Source organism: Pelophylax lessonae (genome assembly GCF_965119305.1).
Source record: "Pelophylax lessonae genome assembly, chromosome: 2".
In the NCBI taxonomy this organism is placed as follows: Eukaryota; Metazoa; Chordata; class Amphibia; order Anura; family Ranidae; genus Pelophylax; species Pelophylax lessonae.
Genome location: NC_138769.1, coordinates 609,197,118 through 609,223,917, shown reverse-complemented (window position 1 = coordinate 609,223,917; position 26,800 = coordinate 609,197,118). Strand labels below are relative to the sequence as shown.

Genomic DNA, 26,800 nt, shown 5'->3' with positions numbered 1-26,800 from the left:
TTTTAAAACTGTGCGTCTCCACCAGACGGAATGACAGCATTTCAAAGGCCAATAATTTTGAAATGCTGGCATTCAGGGCCAGGGATCGTGGGTGGGTAGGGGGGTACTTCCTCTTCCTCTCAAGTGTTTGGGAGATGGAAAGCTGAACGCTTCCACGGGACATTGTGGAGATGGTTGTTGGTGACCCAGGTGGTGGTGTTGCTGACAGATCGTCTGTTTGCGGGGTGGCAGGTGCCGGTATCACTACAGATGTGGCTGGAGCGGCCGAGACTGCAGCAGAAGAGGAAGCAGGATGAGCCAGAGACGTTTCTTGGTTTTGAAGGTGTGTACTCCACTGCAGCTCGTGCTTTGCACTTAGATGCCTGATCATGCAGGTTGTGCTCAGGTTGAGAAGGTTTATGCCTCGCTTCAAGCTCTGATTGCACAGGGTGCAAACCACTCGTGTCCTGTCATCAGCACATTTTCTAAAGAACTTCCACGCTAGAGAACTCCTTTGAGCTGACTTTGGTGCGCTCGTTCCCTTGCTGCGTTGGGCAGTAGCGGGCGTAGTGTCTAGGGCACGGCCGCTCCGCTTCTGCACCCTGCTCCCTCTTCTGCTGTGCTGGTGGCTCTGTGCGACCACCGCCTCTTCCTCCAAACTACTCAGGTCACCTGCATGACGTTCATTCCATGTGGGGTCGAGGACCTCATCGTCCTCCACATCATCTTCCACCCAGTCTTCACCCCTGCCCTCCTTGTCGGTCTCCACAATGCTGAACGCCGCAGCAGTTGGCACCTGCGTTTCGTCATCATCGGAGACGTGCTGCGATGATCCTTGCATGTACTCATCTTGAGAAATAAGTGGTTGGGCATCGCTGCACTCAATCTCTTCCACTTCTGGGGCAGGGCTAGGTGGATGGCCCTGGGAAACCCTGCTGACAGAGTCCTCAAAAAGAATAAGAGACTGCTGTATGGCTTGGGGCTCAGACTGCTGGCCTGATTTGCAAGGGGGTGAGGTGAAAGACGGTTGGACATTGGCTGCAGGTGCCAACTCTGACCTTTCTGCAGTAGACTGGGTGGGAGACAATGTGAAGGAACTGGAGGCACTGTCAGCAGCAAACCAATCTACTATCGCCTCAACTTGTTCTGGCCTCATCACTTCTAGGGGCGTTTGATGCCCTACCAAATACTGATGCAGGTTCTGTCGCCTACTCACACTTGAGGAAGGTGTTTCACTTGTGCGTGTAGCTGGCACAGATCGACCACGTCCTCTCCTTGCAACAGGAGCTCTACCAGCAGCACCACGACCCAGGCCACAGCCCTTATTTGACGGTCTCCTCATATTTCTGTAATTTAAGATCTTGCCCTAGAAAGGTTTTTATTGAATAGCGGAATAGGAAATATGATCCAAAAAAGTGTATGTATCTCGCAAGTACAAAACCACACTAGGCCCCAATTACTATTGTTTCTACCCCTAAAAGGATGGATGAGGAGTAGGAGGAGTATGGAACAGACAGCACCCTCAAATCTTCAGAAGTATGAGATGAACCCCAAAAACTTGGAAAGGTGGATCTCACACGTACCGACACAGACTATCCCGCAATTCAATTGATCCTCAAAGGTTTTTATTGAATAGCGGAATAGGAAATATGATCAAAAAAAGTGTATGTATCTCGCACGTACACAACCACACTAGGCCCCAATTACTATTGTTTGTACCCCTAAAAGGATGGATGAGGAGTAGGAGGAGGAGTATGGAACAGGCAGCACCCTCAAATCTTCAGAAGTATGAGATGAACCCCAAAAACTTGGAAAGGTGGATCTCACACGTACCGACACAGACTATCCCGCAATTCAATTGATCCTCAAAGGTTTTTATTGAATAGCGGAATAGGAAATATGATCAAAAAAAGTGTATGTATATCACACGTACACAACCACACTAGGCCCCAATTACTATTGTTTGTACCCCTAAAAGGCTAGATGAGGAGTAGGGGGGGTATGGAACAGGCAGCACCCTCAAACCTTCAGAAGTATGAGATGAACCCCAACAACTTGGAAAGGTGGATCTCTCTCACACGTACCAACACAGACTATCCCCCAATTTAACTGATCCCCAAAGGTTTTTGATTAAATAGCGGAATAGAAAATATGATCCAAAAAAAGTGTATGTATATCACACGTACACAACCACACTAGGCCCCAATTGCTATTGTTTGTACCCCTAAAAGGCTAGGAGTAGGGGGAGTATGGAACAGGCAGCACCCTCAAACCTTCAGAAGTATGAGATGAACCCCAACAACTTGGAAAGGTGGATCTCTCTCACACGTACCAACACAGACTATCCCCCAATTTAACTGATCCCCAAAGGTTTTTGATTAAATAGCGGAATAGAAAATATGATCCAAAAAAAGTGTATGTATATCACACGTACACAACCACACTAGGCCCCAATTACTATTGTTTGTACCCCTAAAAGGCTAGGAGTAGGGGGAGTATGGAACAGGCAGCACCCTCAAACCTTCAGAAGTATGAGATGAACCCCAACAACTTGGAAAGGTGGATCTCTCTCACACGTACCAACACAGACTATCCCCCAATTTAACTGATCCCCAAAGGTTTTTGATTAAATAGCGGAATAGAAAATATGATCCAAAAAAAGTGTATGTATATCACACGTACACAACCACACTAGGCCCCAATTACTATTGTTTGTACCCCTAAAAGGCTAGATGAGGAGTAGGGGGAGTATGGAACAGGCAGCACCCTCAAACCTTCAGAAGTATGAGATGAACCCCAACAACTTGGAAAGGTGGATCTCTCTCACACGTACCAACACAGACTATCCCCCAATTTAACTGATCCCCAAAGGTTTTTGATTAAATAGCGGAATAGAAAATATGATCCAAAAAAAGTGTATGTATATCACACGTACACAACCACACTAGGCCCCAATTACTATTGTTTGTACCCCTAAAAGGCTAGATGAGGAGTAGGGGGGGTATGGAACAGGCAGCACCCTCAAATCTTCAGAAGTATGAGATGAACCCCAAAAACTTGGAAAGGTGGATCTCTCTCACACGTACCAACACAGACTATCCCCCAATTTAACTGATCCCCAAAGGTTTTTGATTAAATAGCGGAATAGAAAATATGATCCAAAAAAAGTGTATGTATATCACACGTACACAACCACACTAGGCCCCAATTACTATTGTTTGTACCCCTAAAAGGCTAGATGAGGAGTAGGGGGGGTATGGAAAAGGCAGCACCCTCAAACCTTCAGAAGTATGAGATGAACCCCAACAACTTGGAAAGGTGGATCTCTCTCACACGTACCAACACAGACTATCCCCCAATTTAACTGATCCCCAAAGGTTTTTGATTAAATAGCGGAATAGAAAATATGATCCCAAAAAAGTGTATGTATATCACACGTACACAACCACACTAGGCCCCAATTACTATTGTTTGTACCCCTAAAAGGCTAGGAGTAGGGGGAGTATGGTACAGGCAGCACCCTCAAACCTTCAGAAGTATGAGATGAACCCCAACAACTTGGAAAGGTGGATCTCTCTCACACGTACCAATACAGACTATCCCCCAATTTAACTGATCCCCAAAGGTTTTTGATTAAATAGCGGAATAGAAAATATGATCCAAAAAAAGTGTATGTATATCACACGTACACAACCACACTAGGCCCCAATTACTATTGTTTGTACCCCTAAAAGGCTAGGAGTAGGGGGAGTATGGAACAGGCAGCACCCTCAAACCTTCAGAAGTATGAGATGAACCCCAACAACTTGGAAAGGTGGATCTCTCTCACACGTACCAACACAGACTATCCCCTAATTTAACTGATCCCCAAAGGTTTTTGATTAAATAGCGGAATAGAAAATATGATCCAAAAAAAGTGTATGTATATCACACGTACACAACCACACTAGGCCCCAATTACTATTGTTTGTACCCCTAAAAGGCTAGGAGTAGGAGGAGTATGGAACAGGCAGCACCCTCAAACCTTCAGAAGTATGAGATGAACCCCAACAACTTGGAAAGGTGGATCTCTCTCACACGTACCAACACAGACTATCCCCCAATTTAACTGATCCCCAAAGGTTTTTGATTAAATAGCGGAATAGAAAATATGATCCAAAAAAAGTGTATGTATATCACACGTACACAACCACACTAGGCCCCAATTACTATTGTTTGTACCCCTAAAAGGCTAGATGAGGAGTAGGGGGAGTATGGAACAGGCAGCACCCTCAAACCTTCAGAAGTATGAGATGAACCCCAACAACTTGGAAAGGTGGATCTCTCTCACACGTACCAACACAGACTATCCCCCAATTTAACTGATCCCCAAAGGTTTTTGATTAAATAGCGGAATAGAAAATATGATCCAAAAAAAGTGTATGTATATCACACGTACACAACCACACTAGGCCCCAATTACTATTGTTTGTACCCCTAAAAGGCTAGATGAGGAGTAGGGGGGGTATGGAACAGGCAGCACCCTCAAATCTTCAGAAGTATGAGATGAACCCCAAAAACTTGGAAAGGTGGATCTCTCTCACACGTACCAACACAGACTATCCCCCAATTTAACTGATCCCCAAAGGTTTTTGATTAAATAGCGGAATAGAAAATATGATCCAAAAAAAGTGTATGTATATCACACGTACACAACCACACTAGGCCCCAATTACTATTGTTTGTACCCCTAAAAGGCTAGATGAGGAGTAGGGGGGGTATGGAAAAGGCAGCACCCTCAAACCTTCAGAAGTATGAGATGAACCCCAACAACTTGGAAAGGTGGATCTCTCTCACACGTACCAACACAGACTATCCCCCAATTTAACTGATCCCCAAAGGTTTTTGATTAAATAGCGGAATAGAAAATATGATCCCAAAAAAGTGTATGTATATCACACGTACACAACCACACTAGGCCCCAATTACTATTGTTTGTACCCCTAAAAGGCTAGATGAGGAGTAGGGGGGGTATGGAACAGGCAGCACCCTCAAACCTTCAGAAGTATGAGATGAACCCCAACAACTTGGAAAGGTGGATCTCTCTCACACGTACCAACACAGACTATCCCCCAATTTAACTGATCCCCAAAGGTTTTTGATTAAATAGCGGAATAGAAAATATGATCCAAAAAAAGTGTATGTATATCACACGTACACAACCACACTGGGCCCCAATTACTATTGTTTGTACCCCTAAAAGGCTAGATGAGGAGTAGGGGGAGTATGGAACAGGCAGCACCCTCAAACCTTCAGAAGTATGAGATGAACCCCAACAACTTGGAAAGGTGGATCTCTCTCACACGTACCAACACAGACTATCCCCCAATTTAACTGATCCCCAAAGGTTTTTGATTAAATAGCGGAATAGAAAATATGATCCAAAAAAAGTGTATGTATATCACACGTACACAACCACACTAGGCCCCAATTACTATTGTTTGTACCCCTAAAAGGCTAGATGAGGAGTAGGGGGGGTATGGAACAGGCAGCACCCTCAAACCTTCAGAAGTATGAGATGAACCCCAACAACTTGGAAAGGTGGATCTCTCTCACACGTACCAACACAGACTATCCCCCAATTTAACTGATCCCCAAAGGTTTTTGATTAAATAGCGGAATAGAAAATATGATCCAAAAAAAGTGTATGTATATCACACGTACACAACCACACTAGGCCCCAATTACTATTGTTTGTACCCCTAAAAGGCTAGGAGTAGGGGGAGTATGGAACAGGCAGCACCCTCAAACCTTCAGAAGTATGAGATGAACCCCAACAACTTGGAAAGGTGGATCTCTCTCACACGTACCAACACAGACTATCCCCCAATTTAACTGATCCCCAAAGGTTTTTGATTAAATAGCGGAATAGAAAATATGATCCAAAAAAAGTGTATGTATATCACACGTACACAACCACACTAGGCCCCAATTACTATTGTTTGTACCCCTAAAAGGCTAGATGAGGAGTAGGGGGAGTATGGAACAGGCAGCACCCTCAAACCTTCAGAAGTATGAGATGAACCCCAACAACTTGGAAAGGTGGATCTCTCTCACACGTACCAACACAGACTATCCCCCAATTTAACTGATCCCCAAAGGTTTTTGATTAAATAGCGGAATAGAAAATATGATCCAAAAAAAGTGTATGTATATCACACGTACACAACCACACTAGGCCCCAATTACTATTGTTTGTACCCCTAAAAGGCTAGATGAGGAGTAGGGGGGGTATGGAACAGGCAGCACCCTCAAATCTTCAGAAGTATGAGATGAACCCCAAAAACTTGGAAAGGTGGATCTCTCTCACACGTACCAACACAGACTATCCCCCAATTTAACTGATCCCCAAAGGTTTTTGATTAAATAGCGGAATAGAAAATATGATCCAAAAAAAGTGTATGTATATCACACGTACACAACCACACTAGGCCCCAATTACTATTGTTTGTACCCCTAAAAGGCTAGATGAGGAGTAGGGGGGGTATGGAACAGGCAGCACCCTCAAACCTTCAGAAGTATGAGATGAACCCCAACAACTTGGAAAGGTGGATCTCTCTCACACGTACCAACACAGACTATCCCCCAATTTAACTGATCCCCAAAGGTTTTTGATTAAATAGCGGAATAGAAAATATGATCCCAAAAAAGTGTATGTATATCACACGTACACAACCACACTAGGCCCCAATTACTATTGTTTGTACCCCTAAAAGGCTAGCTGAGGAGTAGGGGGGGTATGGAACAGGCAGCACCCTCAAACCTTCAGAAGTATGAGATGAACCCCAACAACTTGGAAAGGTGGATCTCTCTCACACGTACCAACACAGACTATCCCCCAATTTAACTGATCCCCAAAGGTTTTTGATTAAATAGCGGAATAGAAAATATGATCCAAAAAAAGTGTATGTATATCACACGTACACAACCACACTGGGCCCCAATTACTATTGTTTGTACCCCTAAAAGGCTAGATGAGGAGTAGGGGGAGTATGGAACAGGCAGCACCCTCAAACCTTCAGAAGTATGAGATGAACCCCAACAACTTGGAAAGGTGGATCTCTCTCACACGTACCAACACAGACTATCCCCCAATTTAACTGATCCCCAAAGGTTTTTGATTAAATAGCGGAATAGAAAATATGATCCAAAAAAAGTGTATGTTTATCACACGTACACAACCACACTAGGCCCCAATTACTATTGTTTGTACCCCTAAAAGGCTAGATGAGGAGTAGGGGGGGTATGGAACAGGCAGCACCCTCAAACCTTCAGAAGTATGAGATGAACCCCAACAACTTGGAAAGGTGGATCTCTCTCACACGTACCAACACAGACTATCCCCCAATTTAACTGATCCCCAAAGGTTTTTGATTAAATAGCGGAATAGAAAATATGATCCAAAAAAAGTGTATGTATATCACACGTACACAACCACACTAGGCCCCAATTACTATTGTTTGTACCCCTAAAAGGCTAGGAGTAGGGGGAGTATGGAACAGGCAGCACCCACAAACCTTCAGAAGTATGAGATGAACCCCAACAACTTGGAAAGGTGGATCTCTCTCACACGTACCAACACAGACTATCCCCCAATTTAACTGATCCCCAAAGGTTTTTGATTAAATAGCGGAATAGAAAATATGATCCAAAAAAAGTGTATGTATATCACACGTACACAACCACACTAGGCCCCAATTACTATTGTTTGTACCCCTAAAAGGCTAGATGAGGAGTAGGGGGAGTATGGAACAGGCAGCACCCTCAAATCTTCAGAAGTATGAGATTGTGTTCACTGTACCCCACAAAGATTGAGTTCACTGCACCCCACAATGATTGTGTTCACTGCACCCCACAAAGATTGTGTTCACTGCACCTCACAAAGATTGTGTTCACTGTACCCCCCAAAGATTGTGTTCACTGCACCCCACAAAGATTCTGTTCACTGTACCCCACAAAGATTGTGTTCACTGCACCCTAAAAGGATGTTGTTCACTGCACCCCACAAAGATTGTGTTCACTGCACCCTAAAAGGATGTTGTTCACTGCACCCCAAAAAGATTGTGTTCACTGTACCCCCCCCAAAGATTGTGTTCACTGCACCCCACAAAGATTGTGTTCACTGCACCCCAAAAAGATTGTGTTCACTGTACCCCCCAAAGATTGTGTTCACTGCACCCCAAAAAGATTGTGTTCACTGTACCCCCCAAAGATTGTGTTCACTGCACCCCACAAAGATTCTGTTCACTGTACCCCACAAAGATTGTGTTCACTGCACCCCAAAAAGATTGTGTTCACTGTACCCCCCCAAAGATTGTGTTCACTGCACCCCACAAAGATTCTGTTCACTGCACCCCACAAAGGATTTTGTTCACTGCACCCCAAAAAGATTGTGTTCACTGCACCCCAAAAAGGATTTTGATCACTGCACCCCAAAAAGGATGTTGTTCACTGCACCCCAAAAATGATTTTGTTCACTCCACCCCAAAAAGATTGTGTTCACTGCACCCCACAAAGATTGTGTTCACTGCACCCCAAAAAGATTGTGTTCACTGTACCCCCCAAAGATTGTGTTCACTGCACCCCACAAAGATTCTGTTCACTGTACCCCACAAAGATTGTGTTCACTGCACCCCAAAAAGATTGTGTTCACTGCACCCCAAAAAGGATGTTGTTCACTGCACCCCAAAAAGGATGTTGTTCACTCCACCCCAAAAAGATTGTGTTCACTGCACCCCACAAAGATTGTGTTCACTGCACCCCAAAAAGATTGTGTTCACTGCACCCCAAAAATGATTTTGTTCACTGCACCCCAAAAAGGATTTTGTTCACTGCACCCCAAAAAGGATGTTGTTCACTCCACCCCAAAAAGATTGTGTTCACTGCACCCCAAAAAGATTGTGTTCACTGCACCCCACAAAGGATTTTGTTCACTGCACCCCAAAAAGATTGTGTTCACTGCACCCCAAAAAGGATGTTGTTCACTGCACCCCTAAAAGGATTTTGTTCACTGCACCCCAAAAAGATTGTGTTCACTGCACCCCACAAAGGATTTTGTTCACTGCACCCCACAAAGATTGTGTTCACTGCACACCAAAAAGGATTGTGTTCACTGCACCCCAAAAAGATTTTGTTCACTGCACCCCAAAAAGATTGTGTTCACTGCAGCCCAAAAAGATTGTGTTCACTGCAGCCCAAAAAGATTGTGTTCACTGCAGCCCAAAAAGATTGTGTTCACTGCAGCCCAAAAAGATTGTGTTCACTGCAGCTCACACACAGAAAAATGGATGTGGATCACTGACACCTGCCTATCTCCAATCCCACACCACACAGCAATATCGATTGTAGTTTGTAGAACACAGTTTCCCTAAAATTCAGCAGACTCTGTCCCTAACAGGATTGAGAAGAGATCGTAGATCAGGATTGAGTGCAGATTCACCCCACCCCCCACACAGCAATATCGATTGTAGTTTGTAGAAGACACTGACCCTATAATTCAGCAGACTCTATCCCTAAAATGCCTACAACTCGCCCTGCCTAAACACTCCGACCTGTCCCTCAATTCTATCCGGACACAAATGGTTTTTTCCTGCCTATCTTTCCCTAATCAGCAGCCAGCACATTGATGTGTGCTCTGTCCCTTAGCTAAGCAGCAGAATGACGCTGCTGCGGCGGCTGCCTCGAACTTATAAAGACTTGGTCACATGCTTCAGACGGCCAATCACAGCTACTAAGACATTTGCAGGCATGGCTGGGATGGCTTAAGGCACACCAGTTAAACGATTGTTGATTGGCTGTTGAAAGCCCGCCATGAAAAGAGCGCCAAAGCATGCAAAACCCGGAAATAAAACGACCGAACACGGATTTTTACCCGAACATACAGTAAAGTGTCCGTGTCCGTGTTCGGGTAAAAAAAATCCAATTATTCGGTACGAACACGAATAATACAGTCCGTGTTCGCTCAACACTAATCATATTTCCTATTCCGCTATTCAATAAAAACCTTTGGGGCTCAATTAAATTGCGGAATAGTCTGTGTCTGTACGTGTGAGATCCACCTTTCCAAGTTTTTGGGGTTCATCTCATACTTCTGAAGCTTTGAGGGTGCTGCCTGTTCTATACTCCTCCTCCTCCTCATCCATCCTTTTAGGTGTACAAACAATAGTAATTGGGGCCTAGTGTGCTTCTGTACGTGTGAAAAACATACACTTTTTTTTGATCATATTTCCTATTCCGCTATTCAATAAAAACCTTTGGGGCTCAATTAAATTGCGGAATAGTCTGTGTCGGTACGTGTGAGATCCACCTTTCCAAGTTTTTGGGGTTCATCTCATACTTCTGAAGCTTTGAGGGTGCTGCCTGTTCTATACTCCTCCTCCTCCTCTTCCTCATCCATCCTTTTAGGTGTACAAACAATAGTAATTGGGGCCTAGTGTGCTTCTGTACGTGTGAAAAACATACACTTTTTTTTGATCATATTTCCTATTCCGCTATTCAATAAAAACCTTTGTGGCTCAATTAAATTGCGGAATAGTCTGTGTCGGTACGTGTGAGATCCACCTTTCCAAGTTTTTGGGGTTCATCTCATACTTCTGAAGATTTGAGGGTGCTGCCTGTTCCATACTCCTCTTCCTCATCCTCCCTTTAGGGTAGGAAAAAATTTAATCGGGCCTAGTCTGTGTTTGTACGTGTGGGATACACAGTTTTTTATCCTATTCCTCTATTCAATACACACCCTTTTGGTGTAAAAAACATTAAATTGCGGCATAGTTTGCATATTTGACATTTGCATATATTGTGCCTTGTTGCGCTGTTTTGAGTACTCCACCAACATGGCCAGTGGCAATGACGCCGTTCTCAGCTTAACTATCCCACTTCTATGCCTCCTTGAAAAAACAATTCGGGCGATGATGGAAGAGGATGTGGCACAGGATGAGGAGGAGGAGGAGGAGGATGAAGAGGTAACATTTCAAAGGCTTTCAGGGCAGTCATTCGCAAGGGGCTCCGAGGGTGGGTTCCTGCACACACAAACGCCAGGGACACAATTGTCCAGCAGGGGCACAGTTCTGGAGGATGAGGAGGAGGAGGAGCTGGAGGAGGAGATGGAACCATGTTCACAGCAGGGTGGCACCCAGGCCAGCTCATGGCCATCACTGGTGCGTGGCTGGGGGGATACAGAGGACACGGACGATACACCTCCCACAGAGGACAGGAGCACCCTTTCGTCGCCTCTGGGCAGCCTGGCACACATGAGCGATTACATGCTGCAGTGTCTCCACAACGACCGCCGAGTTGCCCACATTCTAACTTGTGCTGATTACTGGGTGGCCACGCTGCTGGATCCCCGTTACAAGGACAACGTACCGTCCTTAATTCACTCACTGGAGCGCGATCGCAAGATGCGCGAGTACAAGCGCACGCTGGTAGACGCGATGCTGCTGGCATTCCCATCTGACAGCGGGGCCACAGTGGAAGCACAAGGCAGAGGAGGAGGAGGAGGAGGTCGCCAACGCAACCAGGGCACCGCCAGCACCTCAGAAGGCAGGGTTAGCATGGCCGAAATGTGGAAAAGCTTTGTCAGCACGCCACAACAAACAGCAGCACCAGCAGCTCAGATGGAACGTCTTAGCAGGAGGCAGCATTTTACCAACATGGTGGAGCAGTATGTGTGCACACGCCTACATGTAGTGAATGAGGGGTCTGCCCCCTTCAACTTCTGGGTCTCCAAATTGGGCACATGGCCTGAGCTTGCCCTTTACGCCTTGGAGGTGCTGGCGTGCCCTGCAGCCAGTGTATTATCTGAACGGGTATTTAGCACGGCTGGGGGTGTTATAACAGACAAGCGCAGCCGCCTGTCCAGAGACAATGTGGACAAGCTCACGTTCATTAAAATGAACCAGGCATGGATCCCACGGGACTTTTCCGTACCTTGTGCAGAATAGCAATGGATACCGACCTTACCCAGCCATTGTTCCATTTTTGCTCTTTCTCACTCTTTTGGGGTGTACCCTCATTTAAAATTTGTGAAAAGAAGCAGTGTTGGCTACCTCGTCCTCCTCCTCAGGGCCAGATTAACGTAGGGGCTATTGGAGCTGCAGCTCCATGCAGGCCCCTACCTTTTATATAGGCCCCGGGTTGGCCATATTCACTGTGACCGCTCTTCTGTCACTTGTAAACACAGAAGTCTGGCTTCTATGCTCGCTTCCCCAGGCAGCACCCTCAGAACCTCCCCACACAGCGCGAAGGCCGGACAAGGAGGGGCAGTTGCCGATGCATGGATGTGTTTATGGGCTTCAGAGACAGCATCCCATGTTGAATTAGGCATGCATGGCTGCACCCTTCCTCCTCTGGGTGCATGCCAAGGCACGGCCCTTAAGGCCCTTCAAAATCCTCAGCACCAAGACCATGATGCTCTTAATCCGGCCCTGGTCCTCCTCCACCGCCGCTTCCACCTACACCGCCCATAGGTGTGCGCAGCCTATTGCATTAGGGTGTGCACCCCAAAGTTGAAATACACATGCATGTGTTTGCCTACATGTACATGGCCCCGATACATTACTCTCCCTGCTGGCAAAGAGAAATAGAGCAGAGCAGGTGCGAGGGAGATCTTTCCCATCTCCTCACTGGCAAACAGAGCGATAATGCTATGTGCCCTAGGTGATTAGGGTGTGCCCAGGTACACCAGGCACACCCTGTGCGCACGCCTATGACACCGCCACATCCACCACCACCTCAACCTCCCTCCTACTCCATATGGGCCTCGTCCTTCAGAGATGAAGAACATTGTTTTATTTTTCTGTTTTTTTTGTTGTTTTAAGTTATTTCCCTATCCACATTTGTTTGCAGAGCACTTGCCATGCTCTTAACTACGTTTTGCTGCCATTTGCAGCACTCTAGCCCTTTCCATTGGTGTTTTAGAGCCATTTTAGTGCCTTAAAGTTCGGGTCCCCATTGACTTCAATGGGGTTCGGTGTCCGGGAAAAGTTCGGTAAAAGTCCGGGACACGGACCCGGACTTTTTTTTAAAGTTCGGCCGAACCCGTCGAACACGGACATCTAGGTGTCCGCTCAACCCTAGTGAGCATGCCTCATGAAGTCATAAAGTGCAAAGAAAGCCTCACAATGAACTTCTCTTACTTCATGTTGGTGTGCACAATATTAGGTTGAAAGTGTTTGGCTATATCTGTTCGATAACTGAAAAAAAGTTATGTTGGTTATGCCAGAAATCCAGTGAGCTTGTTGTTCCAGTGCATTCCGCAATGTTATATCCTTCATTGCTATCAGCCCTGTCTGGTTCACCTTTGTGAAAACCAGAACACCCTATCTTTTAGAGATAAAAGGGGGGGGGGGGGGGTTCTGTAGTCTTAACATACTTCTTGTCCTTGGGTGACAGTGCTGCTCCTAGAGAGATACAGAAAAGCCTAAAAAAAAAAGGAAACAAACAGAGCCACGAAATCTAAGTAATGGTAAGTGGCCATATAGTACATTTTTTCCTGGGTTTGGATACACATTAAATGTTTAGTCTTATTAAATTATACAAACAATGTTTTATATGTAAAAAAAAGCTTATCAACATGTTTGAAGGTTTTAAAAAGAGTACCTGTATCTATTGCTTGTCTATATACCTGAACATAAAGGCAGCTAAGTATATTTGCTCATAACATACACATAAACATAACATTCTACTGGTTTAGCAATATTTAACAATGATTGGGCCTTGTATAATTTTTTTCATAGGATTATATAAAGATTGCCTTGCACCTGCACAGGAAAGGCAGAACCTGGCTGGGATAATTTTATAGAAAAGGGTGGCTGTTCAACTTGCAGGTGCACAGTGAAGATCTCAGTAAAGCAAGGACAGATAAGTATGACCTTTTTGAAGGGGCGCTTGGCAAGGGCGATGTACCAGAAAGTTATCTTTTAACTGATTAAACATGTAAGATATTATGTTTTTGTCTTGAGTATAATTAAATGAACATAATAATATGTATATAAATACAATGTAATCCCTTCAAACAAACAATGCTGTTTACAAGGGTGGGAATAAATTAATCGATTATAGGAAATGGGTTTCATTTCACAGATATAATATTTGGGGTTGATTGACCAAAGGATTCAAGAAATGTTTATTTTAAAATTATCCACCTAGATTAATGAAAAATGGAAGGCTATGTTCACTTTGAATATCTAATTGTGTGTAAGGGAAATTAAATAAATACATTTTTACTTGTACAAGATTGTATGACTTAAGTGACCACAGCTGCACCACATTTAACAAGTGAAAGTTTTCTATTTTCCTGAATTAATCTCTTTGTTATTAGAAATTGGAGGGAGGTGAATTGATACTTCCCTGCAGCATTTAGTTAATATCAAGAGCAGTTGCTCAACACTACAGTGATGCATTACAATTTTGCAGATTTGGAGTCTTGGGTTCACATTCAACTTTTTCTTTGTCAGTATGTAATTTTACATATTGTCTTCAGGCTTCCTCAGGTTTCTTTTCACAGTTAAAAAAAAACATACCGGCAGGCCTGAATCAGCAGTCTGACAATTCTGAAATGTTTCAGAATTCCTGGGCTGGTTAGACCCATGATCCTATACATTAAAAAAAAAACTAAAATAACATAATAAATGACATGCTGTATATTTATGTATTTCCCGCTTAATATGAAATGATGTTACTGAGCTGAATCCCTATTGCTATCGCTGTTATTAATATTTCATACAGACAGTTGCTAGTGTGCTTTATATTCTTGGGCAGTCTTTCTCCACTTTTTTTTGCCCCGGGGAAATCCTTCAAATATTGTTCTGGTTTTGGGGAACCCCTGCTAAAAATAATTATACCTGTAGGGTATTGCAAGCAACTTGATATGGTCAAAAAATTGCAAAAAGAATAAACAATGTAACCTACCCATCATATCTGACATCTAGGGAAGACCTAGATGTACATTAACATTATTTTCAGTAATAATCTTAAAATGGAAAGAATACTAGTAACAGAAAAATAACTGCAAAAAGGTGGCATTCCCTAACATAGTAGTTGGTGAAAAAAGTGCATCCTTGCATTGGTGGTCAATGTAACAATATCCTTCTTACAATGGTGGTTAGTAGAGGTGAGAGATCAATACCCCATTGCTCAAAACTTTATGAACCATTCCCAAAGCAATCTTAGCAGGAATTTTAGGGTGCCACGGGAACCCTGGTAGAGAAAGGTTGTTCTAGATCTAATTGTTAGCCCCATTCTGGTCCAGCTGGTAGGTTAATTTGCATCTACCAGGGCATGCACTAAAGTGTGTGTGTGAGTGGGACATTGAAAAGTAGATTTTACTGAGGCAGGAACTACTGGCAATGGTAAAATATGATCAGCAAACATGCATAATGTGTGTTTTCTGTATTAATGAGGGTAATATAAAGGCAGAATTGTCTGAGCTTTTCTCTTCATCCATTTTTATACTCCCAGTGGTCAAAATTAGATTTGCAAATCATCAACTACTGTAAATATTCTGTGGAAATGTAATTAAAGCTATTGTCAGTATTTATAACTACAGCCGATGCCAGAACATGTATTAAGGTTTATTGAAGCATTTTACAGCATACAATCACAAATATACATAGCAAATATTACAGTATATTTATACTACACTAATATGCAAGCCAGCACCCCTAATTCATATATAGACATAATATGAAAAGGAGATTTCTACATTTCTATGTAAGCTTTTACGCCATGCATTGACTGAGCAGCTTCATCATATCTCTATACAGTGGGGAAAATAATGATTTGATCCCCTGTAGATTTTGTAAATTTTCCCTCTTACAAAGAAATGAAGGGTCTATAATTTTTATCATAGGTATATTTAAATGATAGAGACAGAATATCAACCAAAAATCCTAAAAAAACACATAATGTGAATGTTATCAATTGAGTTGTATTTCAGTTAGTACAATAAGTATTTGATCACTAAGCAAAACATGACTTTGTACTTGGTGGAAAAACCCTTGTTGGCATGTACATAGGTAGGACGTTTCTTGTAGTTGGTTACCAGGTTTTCACACATCTCTGGAGGGATTTTGGTCCACTTTTCTTGACAGATCTTCTTTAAATCCTTAAGGTTTCTTGGCTGTCGCTTGGCAACTCTGAGTTTGCTATAGGATTAGGGTCTGGAGACTGGCTATGCCACTCCATGACCTTAATGTGCTTTTTCTTGGGCCACTCCTTTATTGCCTTGGCAGTATGTTTTGGGTCATTGTCATGCTGGAAGACTCACCTTCAGTGTTCTAGCTGAGGGAAGAAGGTTCTCTTCCAAGATTTTACAATGCATTGCCCCGTCCATTGGCCCCTCAATGCAGCACAGTCAGCCTGTACCTTTAGCAGAGAAACAGTCCCAAAGCGTAATGTTTTCACCTCCGTGCTTGACTGTAGGGATGGTGTTCTTAGGGTCATAGTCATAATTTTTCTCAGTCTGAGAATTAATGGCAAATAGCTAAATTTTCTCATCTGTTCACAGCACTTTCTCCCAATCCTTCTCTGAATCATTTTGATGTTCATTGGCAAACTTCAGATGGGCCTATACATGTGCCTTCTTGAGGAGGGAGACCTTGCCGGCGCTGCAGCATTTCAACCTGTGGCTGCCTATTGTGTTACCAATGGTTTATTTGGTGACTGTGGTCTCAACTGCCTTGAGATCATTCACAAGCTCCTCCTGTGTAGTTATGGGCTGACACCTTACTTTTCTCATGATCATCCCTACCTTATGAGGCGAATACTTGCATGGAGCTCCAGACCAAGGGCTGTTGATGATTATTTTGTATTTATTCCATTAGTGAATAATCGCTCCATTGGTTGTCTCCTTTTTACAAAGCTTCTTTCTGATGGTCTTGTAGCCCAATACAGCCTTGTGCAGGTCTTCAATCTTGTCCCTGACGTCCTTTGACAGCTCTTTGGTCTTGCCCATGATGCTGGGTTTGAATGGAAGGATGAGATTCTGTGGACAGGTGTCTTTTATACACATAATGAGCTGGTATTAGGAGCCCCTTCTTAAATTGACAGGACTAATCTGTGTACCGCATGAGCACATACTGTAGCCAGTCTGTGGAAGCCAGAATTATTGTTGCTTTTTAGAGGATCAAATACTTATTTACTCACTGAACTGCAACTAAATGTGTAACATTTGTATTATGTGTTTTATTCCTGGATTTTTGGTTGATATTGTGTCTCTATCATTTAAAATACACCTATGATAGAAATTATAGACCCTTCATTTCTTTGTAAGTGGGCAAACTTACAAAATCTACCGGGGATCAAATAATTGTTTTTCCCACTGTAAATAGGTCTTCACTTTAGCAGTGATGTCCATGGCTGGAGTGATGCTTGCTTATGGGGACATGGCTTCTAGAGCTGAATCCTCCCTTATGATGATGGTGGTGCTGGTGGTGGTGGTGGCCACTAGATTCATGGGACTTTCCTGAAGAATGGTGTTTTCCTCCAGTGCTGGAGTGCAGGACAGCTGAAACAAATAGAAAGGTTATGTGATGTCATTATGGTTAGCTTTGCCATTCCAGGCAATATGTAAATACATGTTCAGGCAATGTCAATCGGAACATAATGCGCTATTATAAAGCCAGCAAGTCTACTCAAATTTTCTTCAAGGGTAAGTATACATTAATTAAAGATTCATTATCCACTTCTGGACTCTAAGGATTTGCCCCCTTAATGACCAGGCCATTTTTTGTGATTCTGCACTGCGCTACTTTAACTGACAATTGCCCGGTCGCACGACGCTGTACCAAAATAAAACTGATGTCCTTTTTTTCCCACAAATAGAGCTTTATGTTGGTGGTATTTGATCAGATTACCTGTGCGAGTTTTATTTTTTGCGCTATAAACAAAAAAAGAGGGATAATTCTGAAAAAACAATATTTTTCACTTTTTGCTATATAACATTGCCAAAAATGTTCATCCTTTAAGGTCATTTTGTATTATGCTACATGTTTTTGGTAAAAAAAATCACAATAAGTGTATTTTGATTGGTTTGCACAAAAGTTACCGCGTCTACAAACTAGGGGAAAGATTTATGTCATTTTTATTCATTTTTATTTTTTTTACTAGTAATGGCAGCGATCTGTGATTTTTAACGTGGCTGTGACATTGGTGGACAGATTGGATCCCTAACTGACATTTTTGACACTTTTGGGGGGACCAGTGACATTACTACAGTAATCAATGCTAAAAATATGCGCTGTTACTGTAAAAATGACATTGGCAGGGAAGAGGTTAACTTAGTGGGTGATCAAAGGGTTAAATGTGAGCCTAGGGGTGTGTTTACTAACAGTGGGGGGAGAGGCTTGTGAAATTACCATAGAGACCTGTGATCCTATATAGAAGGATCACAGGCGCTCTGTGATAATATCAGAGAGAAGAACAGTCGGCTGTGTTTACAACAGCTGACCTTTCTTCTCTCTGAGTGGGGAGCGATGTGCGCTCATCCCCCTGCAGCACCAAGCATTCGACTGACGTAGGGCTATGTCGGTTCACGCAGGAGGGCCAGCCTGCTGCTGTAAATGTGCGGCGGGCGGTCCGGAAGCGTTTGACCCACCCTTTCCTAGTCCTCCTATCTCTATATTTTAGAATAGATAGGTGAAGTTAGTTTCAGATGGTCTCTGGTTGCTTGAAATTAGAAACTGGATATCATAATCTTTGTACAGTATTATTAACCCCAAAAACATTAACTCATAATAGTTTTGGGTATAGTATCTGTGGTAAAAATAAATAAAAGAAATGAATAAGTATTCATTAGTAAACAATCTATATTCTAAATATTTCCACACTAAATGTGGGAGGTGTATAATCCATATCAATACTGTATGTGAATTTGCACTGTAGGTTTTTATTATATATGGAACAAATTGTTTTACTTACAAATGTTTACATGCCCCTCTGCACCTATCCTGAAAAAGAGAAACATGAACAGAATTTTAGCATGAATTTCATTTTGTACATTTTTTTTCTTACACCTATGATCATAACTAGTAAATAAGATATGAAAAGATTATTAGGCAGAAACTAGAGAACTAAAATGTATTTCTTACATATAAAGAAAATGCAGACTCCTCGGTTCTGACCCTTACATACAGTAACTGTCCATTTGAATATCACTGCCCAATTGTGACAGAAGAGCACAAATATTTATGTCTGAAGAAATATACAACTTTTGCAGACCTCCAGTCTAATAATACTCTTGAGGCCCATACTGAAATATACACTCTGGCTCTGCCACACAGCACAGCCATCCTGGTGATCTGACTTTTCTCTGATGCAGCTAAATAACCCAGCTAGGCCACCTCCATACCCCAAGCCTGGCAATGGATAGTAGAAGAGCAGCAGCAGACTGATGAGGTAATCTCTTTGTTTTATCATCCATTAAGCATGTTCCTTGCCTGACATCTGAAATATATACCTGTGCTCTTCTCCTTCCAGCATTTTCCTATAAGTAGCAATCTCAATATCCAGAGCCAGTTTAACATTCATCAGTTCCTGGTAGTCTCTTAGTTGGCGAGCCATATCCTGCTTGGCCTTCTGTAGGGCAACCTCCAATTCGGACAATTTATGCTTGGCATCCCTGACAGCAGCTTCACCACTTTCCTCAGCTTCCCTGATAGCAGCTTCAAGTGCAGCACGCTAAAAATAAATTAAAAACATGCATTTTTTTTTATCTTGTAAATTGAGTATCTCCTGCTTTGTTTTAATTGAGTTCAATAAGCTTGACAAAATATAGAGGAGCAAAAAGGATCCTAATGAAACAAGTGCTGAAAATGTTCTATTAAAATTAATAATAAAAAAATGATTTACATATTACAACCAAATTATACTTTAAGCAAGGTGATCCAACATAAAAATTTAAAAATGGGAAGCAAAAGACATTTCTGGTCAGTCTAAATCTGAAAAAAGATAATATTAAACATTCATCTAAACAAGGTCTATGGAACTGTTAAAAACCCTAATCAGCAGTGCTAACAATATTGTAAAGTTGGTCATAAAATTATAAAAAACACTCGATTCATACCTGGGATTTGGCACATTCAATTTCACCTTTAAGCTTCTGAATTGTTCTATTGAGATCTGCAATCTCATTTTTGCTGTTCTGCAGATTGTTTCCATTTCTTCCAGCTGCCAATCGCAGGTCTTCAAACTGTACATAATAAAAAAAAAAAGAAAATTCGGAATATTTGTAGACACCAAATATTTAAATTTTGTTTGTTATTCCATGCACCATTTTATTTGAAGGCTTATGTCTCATATCCAACTGAATTTGTTATTATATCAAGATATAAAATTACTATTTTAATATGAATTATCAAGTAGAAGATAATGCCAGAAAAAAATAATTAACACAGATGTTTAAATAATATCTACCAACCCCCCCCCCCAAAAAAAAAAAAAAAAATCAGATTACCAGTACTCTGATGTGGTTGCAGTATTATTTTCCTTTTTCATGCTAACATTTTCAGTAAGTAAAGAAAATATGTGTTGAACAATGTTTGCATTCTTATGTAAATTTAAAATACTAATCCCAACCACTAACATAATAGAGATGGAGACGAAGACATATTTGAAGTCATGGTAAAAACTATGATAAAAGGAGTATAAGAGGACCAATGCGCTACCTGAGGGGTAGAACTAGTGACTAAGAACAACAAATGGTGCCAAAAAAATTATATAACAAAAAATATATTATAGAATAGAATAGTGAAGAAAAAGCAGCCAATTCTATTCAGTGTCACCACTGTCACCACTGTTCAGTATGGTAAAAACTATGGCTCTCTACAGAGATACAGTAGAGTGAGGGAAAAGAAGTGTGTTTTTTGCAGAATTACCAAGTGAAAAAGCAGAAAAAAGGGCAAAAAAGAAAACTAATACAGGCACCACATCTAAGCAGCTGTAAAATGTAGTATATTATATTTTTTGGGGAGGGAAGAGATGCTATTTAATGCATTTTAACTTTAGGCTGAACTATACATAGCATATTATGTCGTTTTCAAGGAAAAGAGATGGCTGAAATCAAAATCTAAAATTATGATCTATTATACAGATGGCTTCAAGCTAGCCGGGTGGCAGTTTAATGGGAGTGGTTTCATAATTATCAATCAGCTGCAGCAGCTGCAGGGCACTAATGGGGAAAATTGCAGGGCCTGCGTCCCTTTAGACATGTTCCTATTGGGTGTATCTCACTAAAAATGACATTTTTGTTGCAGAAAATGCCTGAAATCTGAATTGCATCTTAGTGCAGACTTCTGGGAAAATCAGTGAGCCAATCACACAAGCAGGGAATATTTTTTTCTGTGAGGTGTGCTGTACACATTCTGTGTACAGCACACCTCCAGGTAGCCATATTGCATTGCATTTTCAGAAAATTACAGCAGCTGCAGATTGAAAAGGAAAAGTAATTGTTTAATAACATTCAATTACAATATGACTTCTGTCTCAGTTGTATACGCTATATCATTGTTTCTTTATTTGCTATTTATTTCCCCCACAAAAGTGGAGTAACCCTTTGAATCAATATATTGTTTTAAAATATACCTTGGCAGAATATCGGCTGGGGTGGACATATAACAATTCCTCCTAATGACTTATTCAAACTCTTCATGTCTAGCTGCTTACATATATTCTGAATTACAATGCATGATGATACCCGTGGCCTTGTAGCTCTAATGATAACACACTCACCCTGGATTGGTACATGGCTTCTGCCTCTGCTCTGCTTCTGTTAGCAATCTCTTCATATTGAGCTCTGACATCAGCGATTATACCATTGATGTCTAGGTCTCGGCTGTTGTCCATGGACACAAGAACTGAAGTGTCTGAAATCTGAGCTTGGAGTTGATTGATTTCCTGCAAATTTAGAAAATATATACATCAACTACTGTACAGCATTATAAATCAATTAGGGAATTTATTTATGGCCCAAAAGGAGCATTATTTACCGCATCATACAGGGTCCTAAGGAAGCTGATCTCATCGTTCAGGGAGTCGGCCTTGGCCTGAAGTTCAGCTTTGTTCATGAAAGCAGCATCAACATCCTAAAGTTAGAAATACAGGTATTAGTGTTGTTTTAACAGACAATAAAGAAAACTTTGACTCATTTTAAAATGTTTACCCTCTTCAGAGAAACAAATTCATTCTCGGCTCCTGTTCTTCTGTTGACTTCATCTTCATATCTGTAAAAAGACATGTTTTTATTTTCTCATATGTCCTTTACATGCTAAACACTCTGTAAATTGTTAACTGTCTTTTTATCTATTTTTTGTAATATTTCTATTGCTAATCTTTATGCCTTGAACCCTTGTTTAGTTTTATTAAAATTCTAAACAACTTGAGTCCCCAGTGCCAATTTAAAATGGTGTGAGTAGAGTGGTTAATTATCCCAGTGCTGTTTTTAAAATGTCACTGGGAATTAATTGTTCCTGTGCGTTCCAGCGGGGATTTGAAACCGAAGGCTGTCAATGTGGATCCGGTCTCTACTTAATATTTTCCCTTTCAAAATCCTCAAAAACATGATGTTGGATGTCAATAATGTTGAATGATTGGGACGATGTTTGCATTAATTGCTAATGTGAGTAAACACAATGTCATCACAATTTTTATTGGTGGCAAAGATGAATAAGTTGTCATTGTAATCATTTGTGTCACGTCAACAAGATTTATTCTTATTGTAATGCGCAAATTATTTCTTCAAACCACCCCCCCCCCCCTGCGTTCATTGAAGCATCAAAAAAGAATTAAGCTCTCCTAAAATGCATATGTTCACTTTGAGTTTTACCATATTGCTAGATTACCTAAAAGCTGCACTGTGATATGATTTTATTCAGCAGACTTTAATTATTATATCTTGTGGTAAATATCTGGGAGTTCCCAAATTCTGTAAATGTTTTGTTTGAAAAACTTATAGGAAAATGCATTTTTTCTCATTTCTGTAATATTTATTTCCAATAAAAACCAAGGAGATAAGAAATATATATATGTTTAAATTTGCTACCAAATTAAAGCTCTACCGGTTCCTAAAACGCTAAATACAGTATCATAGCAAATTTATACCCTTCTATGCTTTTGCAGCTGAAGAAGGTGCAATCTTTGCCTTTATTTAGATCTGCAGTTGCCATGGTGCTATACAGCTATAATACCAGCCATTTGAGTGAAAGTTCTGGTGAGAGCTGGCATAAGCACACTGGCAACTGTGAAAGTTATCACCAGAGGCGTGCCTTAAATGTAGCATACACTGTATGTGTTTGATTTAAGGATTTTTGATTAAGGATTTAATACACAAAAATAACTTTTCTAACTTGAGCTTTATTTTGAGAAACAGTTTAATTGTTAGCTTTGTTCTGCTTTAAGAACTAGATGCAAGGATTTATGGATTAATATTCAAACTTCCATATTGCCAGTCTGTGCCTGGCCCCAAAACATGGAGAGGGTAAAGCTTTACTGTTAGATGCAGGGTACTCCATAAATTAATGCATTAGTGAGAAATAGTATTGGTACCTTCTCCTTATTTCTTCTACAGTGCCCTCCATGCTGTTCCTCTCTGTATCCAGACGAGCTCTCTCACATTCTAGATTCTCCAGCTGTCTCCGGAGGTTGCCAATAAAAGCCTCAAACAGAGGTTCAATCTGACACCTGGCTGTCTTCTGCTCCTGTAGAAAAGACCATTTGGTCTCCAGCATCTTGTTCTGCTGTTCCAAAAACCTTACCTGTGTTGGGAGTATAAAATAATTGCTTATGGGTATAGAAATGGGGTAACATACAGTAATATACGTGCTTTGAACCTAAGCCAGATTGGATTGGCAAACACATTTTTTTGGAATCTTTTCCATGTTCTTTGACTTTTACAGTATAATTTAGTATAGAGTATGCACATGTATTTTTCCAATAATACCACAGGTCACTAGAATGAACTGCATATCACTCATGTGGAAATTGGTTCATTAAGGAAGCTAAAGAACCTATGCTTTCATACTTTAATTTAAAGTCAATGAGGCTGATTTACTAAAGGAATTAAAAATCTTCACTAAAAATTTGTGTGAATATTTACTTCAATTTTTCAATATTGCAAAGGGCAAATTCCAGTTACTTATGAATATAAAATCATGTGCAGGTGCTTTTCACCTGTCTGGATAATTGAGGTGAATATTCACACGACTTTTGAATTCTCTAACCCTTTAGTAAACCAACCCTATTGCATTCATAGTCACTATACTAAGTGCGAAATATTTTCATAGACATCCTGTGTATGACATTTTAAGTAAAGTATATACTAGGAGATAATGTTTTCAGAAACCTGCAGATCATTGTGAGGACAGTCATACATGATAACATCAAACTGCACTGGATGTTCATGCAAAATAAATTGTACATTTAGGGACACAACTTTAGTACTTTAATTAAACGCAACATAACATATGTGCTTTGATGATGTGTTCTTTTTTACCTTATAAATATTGTCGGCCACTTAATCATATGTACATATACCTTTTCCTTTTCTTATATATACATTTGACAATTCTCACCTTGTCAATGAAGGAGGCAAATTTATTATTCAGGCCTTTAATTTGGTTCTTTTCTTCTGTTCTAACTCTTTGGATATTTGGGTCAATCTCCAGATTGAGAGGAGCCAGAAGACCCTGGTTTACAGTAACTGCTGTGATCCCTCCAGAACCAGACATTCCTTTAAAGCCATGACCATGTCCAACAATACCAAATCCTGATCCATGTCCATGTCCACTTTTTCCTAAATGGAAACTCCCCGCTGAAATCTTAGGTCCCTTTGACCCAACATAATGGTCACTCTTGCTGCTGAAACAATGCTGGGTCTGGCGAACATTTTTAGATGAGTGTGATAAGAAGCTGTGTGAGCTGGAAAGTTTGGGTAATGAAACAGAACCAGAACTGAAGTGCTTGTGTCCAGATGAAGCTAGGATGGAGCGGTGAGACATGATGGATCCTCTCTTGGAGTTGATACACAGAGAATCTAAGGTGTTGTCTACTCTCCAGAGCAATGTTCAATGCACTGACACTTGCTAGGCTCTTTTTATACTAAACTAGGTGTAGTTAGTACTATTAACATTTTTATGACTCCCTATGATTTCAGCTTGATAATAATAGGTCATTCGTTTGTCACAAAAAATAAAACAGTAACCCACCTATATTTTCAAAGCTGTGACACTTTTACTAGTGGCTAATACTGTAATATATTAAAACAATGTTTAATTAGTATAAGCAATATGAGCCAATGCTATTAAACGAAACAATTACCATGTCTTGTATATGTCCCAGTAATGCCTTAAAAGTTATTTCTGGAATTGCTCAATATTTTAAAAAAAATTAGGATATTGAATTTCAGGGATTTCAGCTATATTCATGGTAAGGTTATTTATGCTATTACTCCCTGCAAAAGTCTTCCACACTGACTATTTTACAGCTTTTATGGTACAATTGTCTAGTCTATTTTAGAATCATTTACAAAAGCCATTGGGGTTGATTTATTAAAACTGGAGAGTGCAAAATCTGGTGCAGCTCTACATAGAAACCAAACAGCTTCTAACTTCAGCTTGTTTAATTAAGCTTTGACCAGAAAACCTGGAAGCTGATTCGTTTCTATGCAGAGCTGCACAAGATTTTGCACACTCTAGTTTTATTTTAGTAAATCGACCCCATTGCATCCCCAAATTCTCACTGTTGCAGGTCAGCTTATCTTTAAATCAGGAATTGGTTTATTATGAAAATAAAAAAACAAACACAACAATGCACAATTTCTAGAGTAATTATGGCATGATACAATCTGCATAATCAATGGTTATATTCATAATGGTTATAATCATAATGGTTATATTATCAAAAAAAGCTATAGGTTGTTAAGCATCCAAACAATTACAGTGTACCTGTAGGTGTAAGGTGCACACCAAAAGAAGCAAAGGAAAGAATAATACATAACTAAAAGAAAAATCAATATCGGATAGCATGTATTCCCTGTCAAAGAACAAGCCTGTTCATCACTAAATCGAGAGGGCTCAGTCCCAGTGTATTTAGCCATGAAGACCAACCCCTCTCAAATTAACCTGGACACCCCCTTGTTAATATATATATATATATATATATACACAGTATCTCACAAAAGTGAGCACTCCCCTCGCATTTTTGTCATTATTTTCTTATATCTTTTCATGTGACAACACTGAAGAAATGACACTTTGCTACAATGTAAAGTAGTGACTGTACAGCTTGTATAACAGTGTAAATTTGCTGTCCCCTCAAAATAACTCAACACACAGCCATTGATGTCTAAACTGCTGGCAACAAAAGTGAGTACACCCCTAAGTGAAAATGTCCAAATTGGGCCCAAAGTGTCAATATTTTGTGTGACCACCATTATTTTCCAGCACTGCCTTGACCCTCTTGGGCATGGAGTTCACCAGAGCTTCACAGGTTGCCACTGGAGTCCTCTTCCACTCTGAGCTGGTGGATGTTGGAGACCTTGTGCTCCTCCACCTTTCATTTGAGGATGCCCCACAGATGCTCAACAGGGTTTAGGTCTGGAGACATGTTTGGCCAGTCCATCACCTTTACCCTCAGTTTCTTTAGCAAGGCAGGGGTCATCTTGGAGGTGTGTTTTTGGGTCGTTATCATGTTGAAACACTGCCCTTCAGCTCAGTCTCCAAAGGGAGGGGATCATGCTCTGCTTCAGTATGTCACAGTACATTTTGGCATTCATGGTTCCCTCAATGAACTG

The 26,800-nt window shown here is 41.1% G+C and overlaps 1 protein-coding gene across 1 annotated transcript; it reads right to left on the bottom strand.

Annotated features, from left to right (window-relative positions):
- Positions 1-17,357: 17,357 nt before the first annotated feature.
- On the bottom strand, positions 17,358-25,047 carry LOC309545301 (keratin, type II cytoskeletal cochleal-like; the record flags this gene model as incomplete). The annotated part of the gene is made up of 9 exons (XM_082244443.1): positions 24,582-25,047; positions 23,557-23,765; positions 22,175-22,235; positions 22,002-22,097; positions 21,745-21,909; positions 20,081-20,206; positions 19,475-19,695; positions 18,937-18,965; positions 17,358-17,524 (listed from the first exon to the last, which is right to left on the bottom strand). The coding sequence occupies exons 1-9, from the start codon at positions 25,005-25,007 to the stop codon at positions 17,358-17,360; spliced, it is 1,500 nt and encodes a 499-aa protein (XP_082100569.1). The 5' UTR covers positions 25,008-25,047.
- Positions 25,048-26,800: the final 1,753 nt, after the last annotated feature.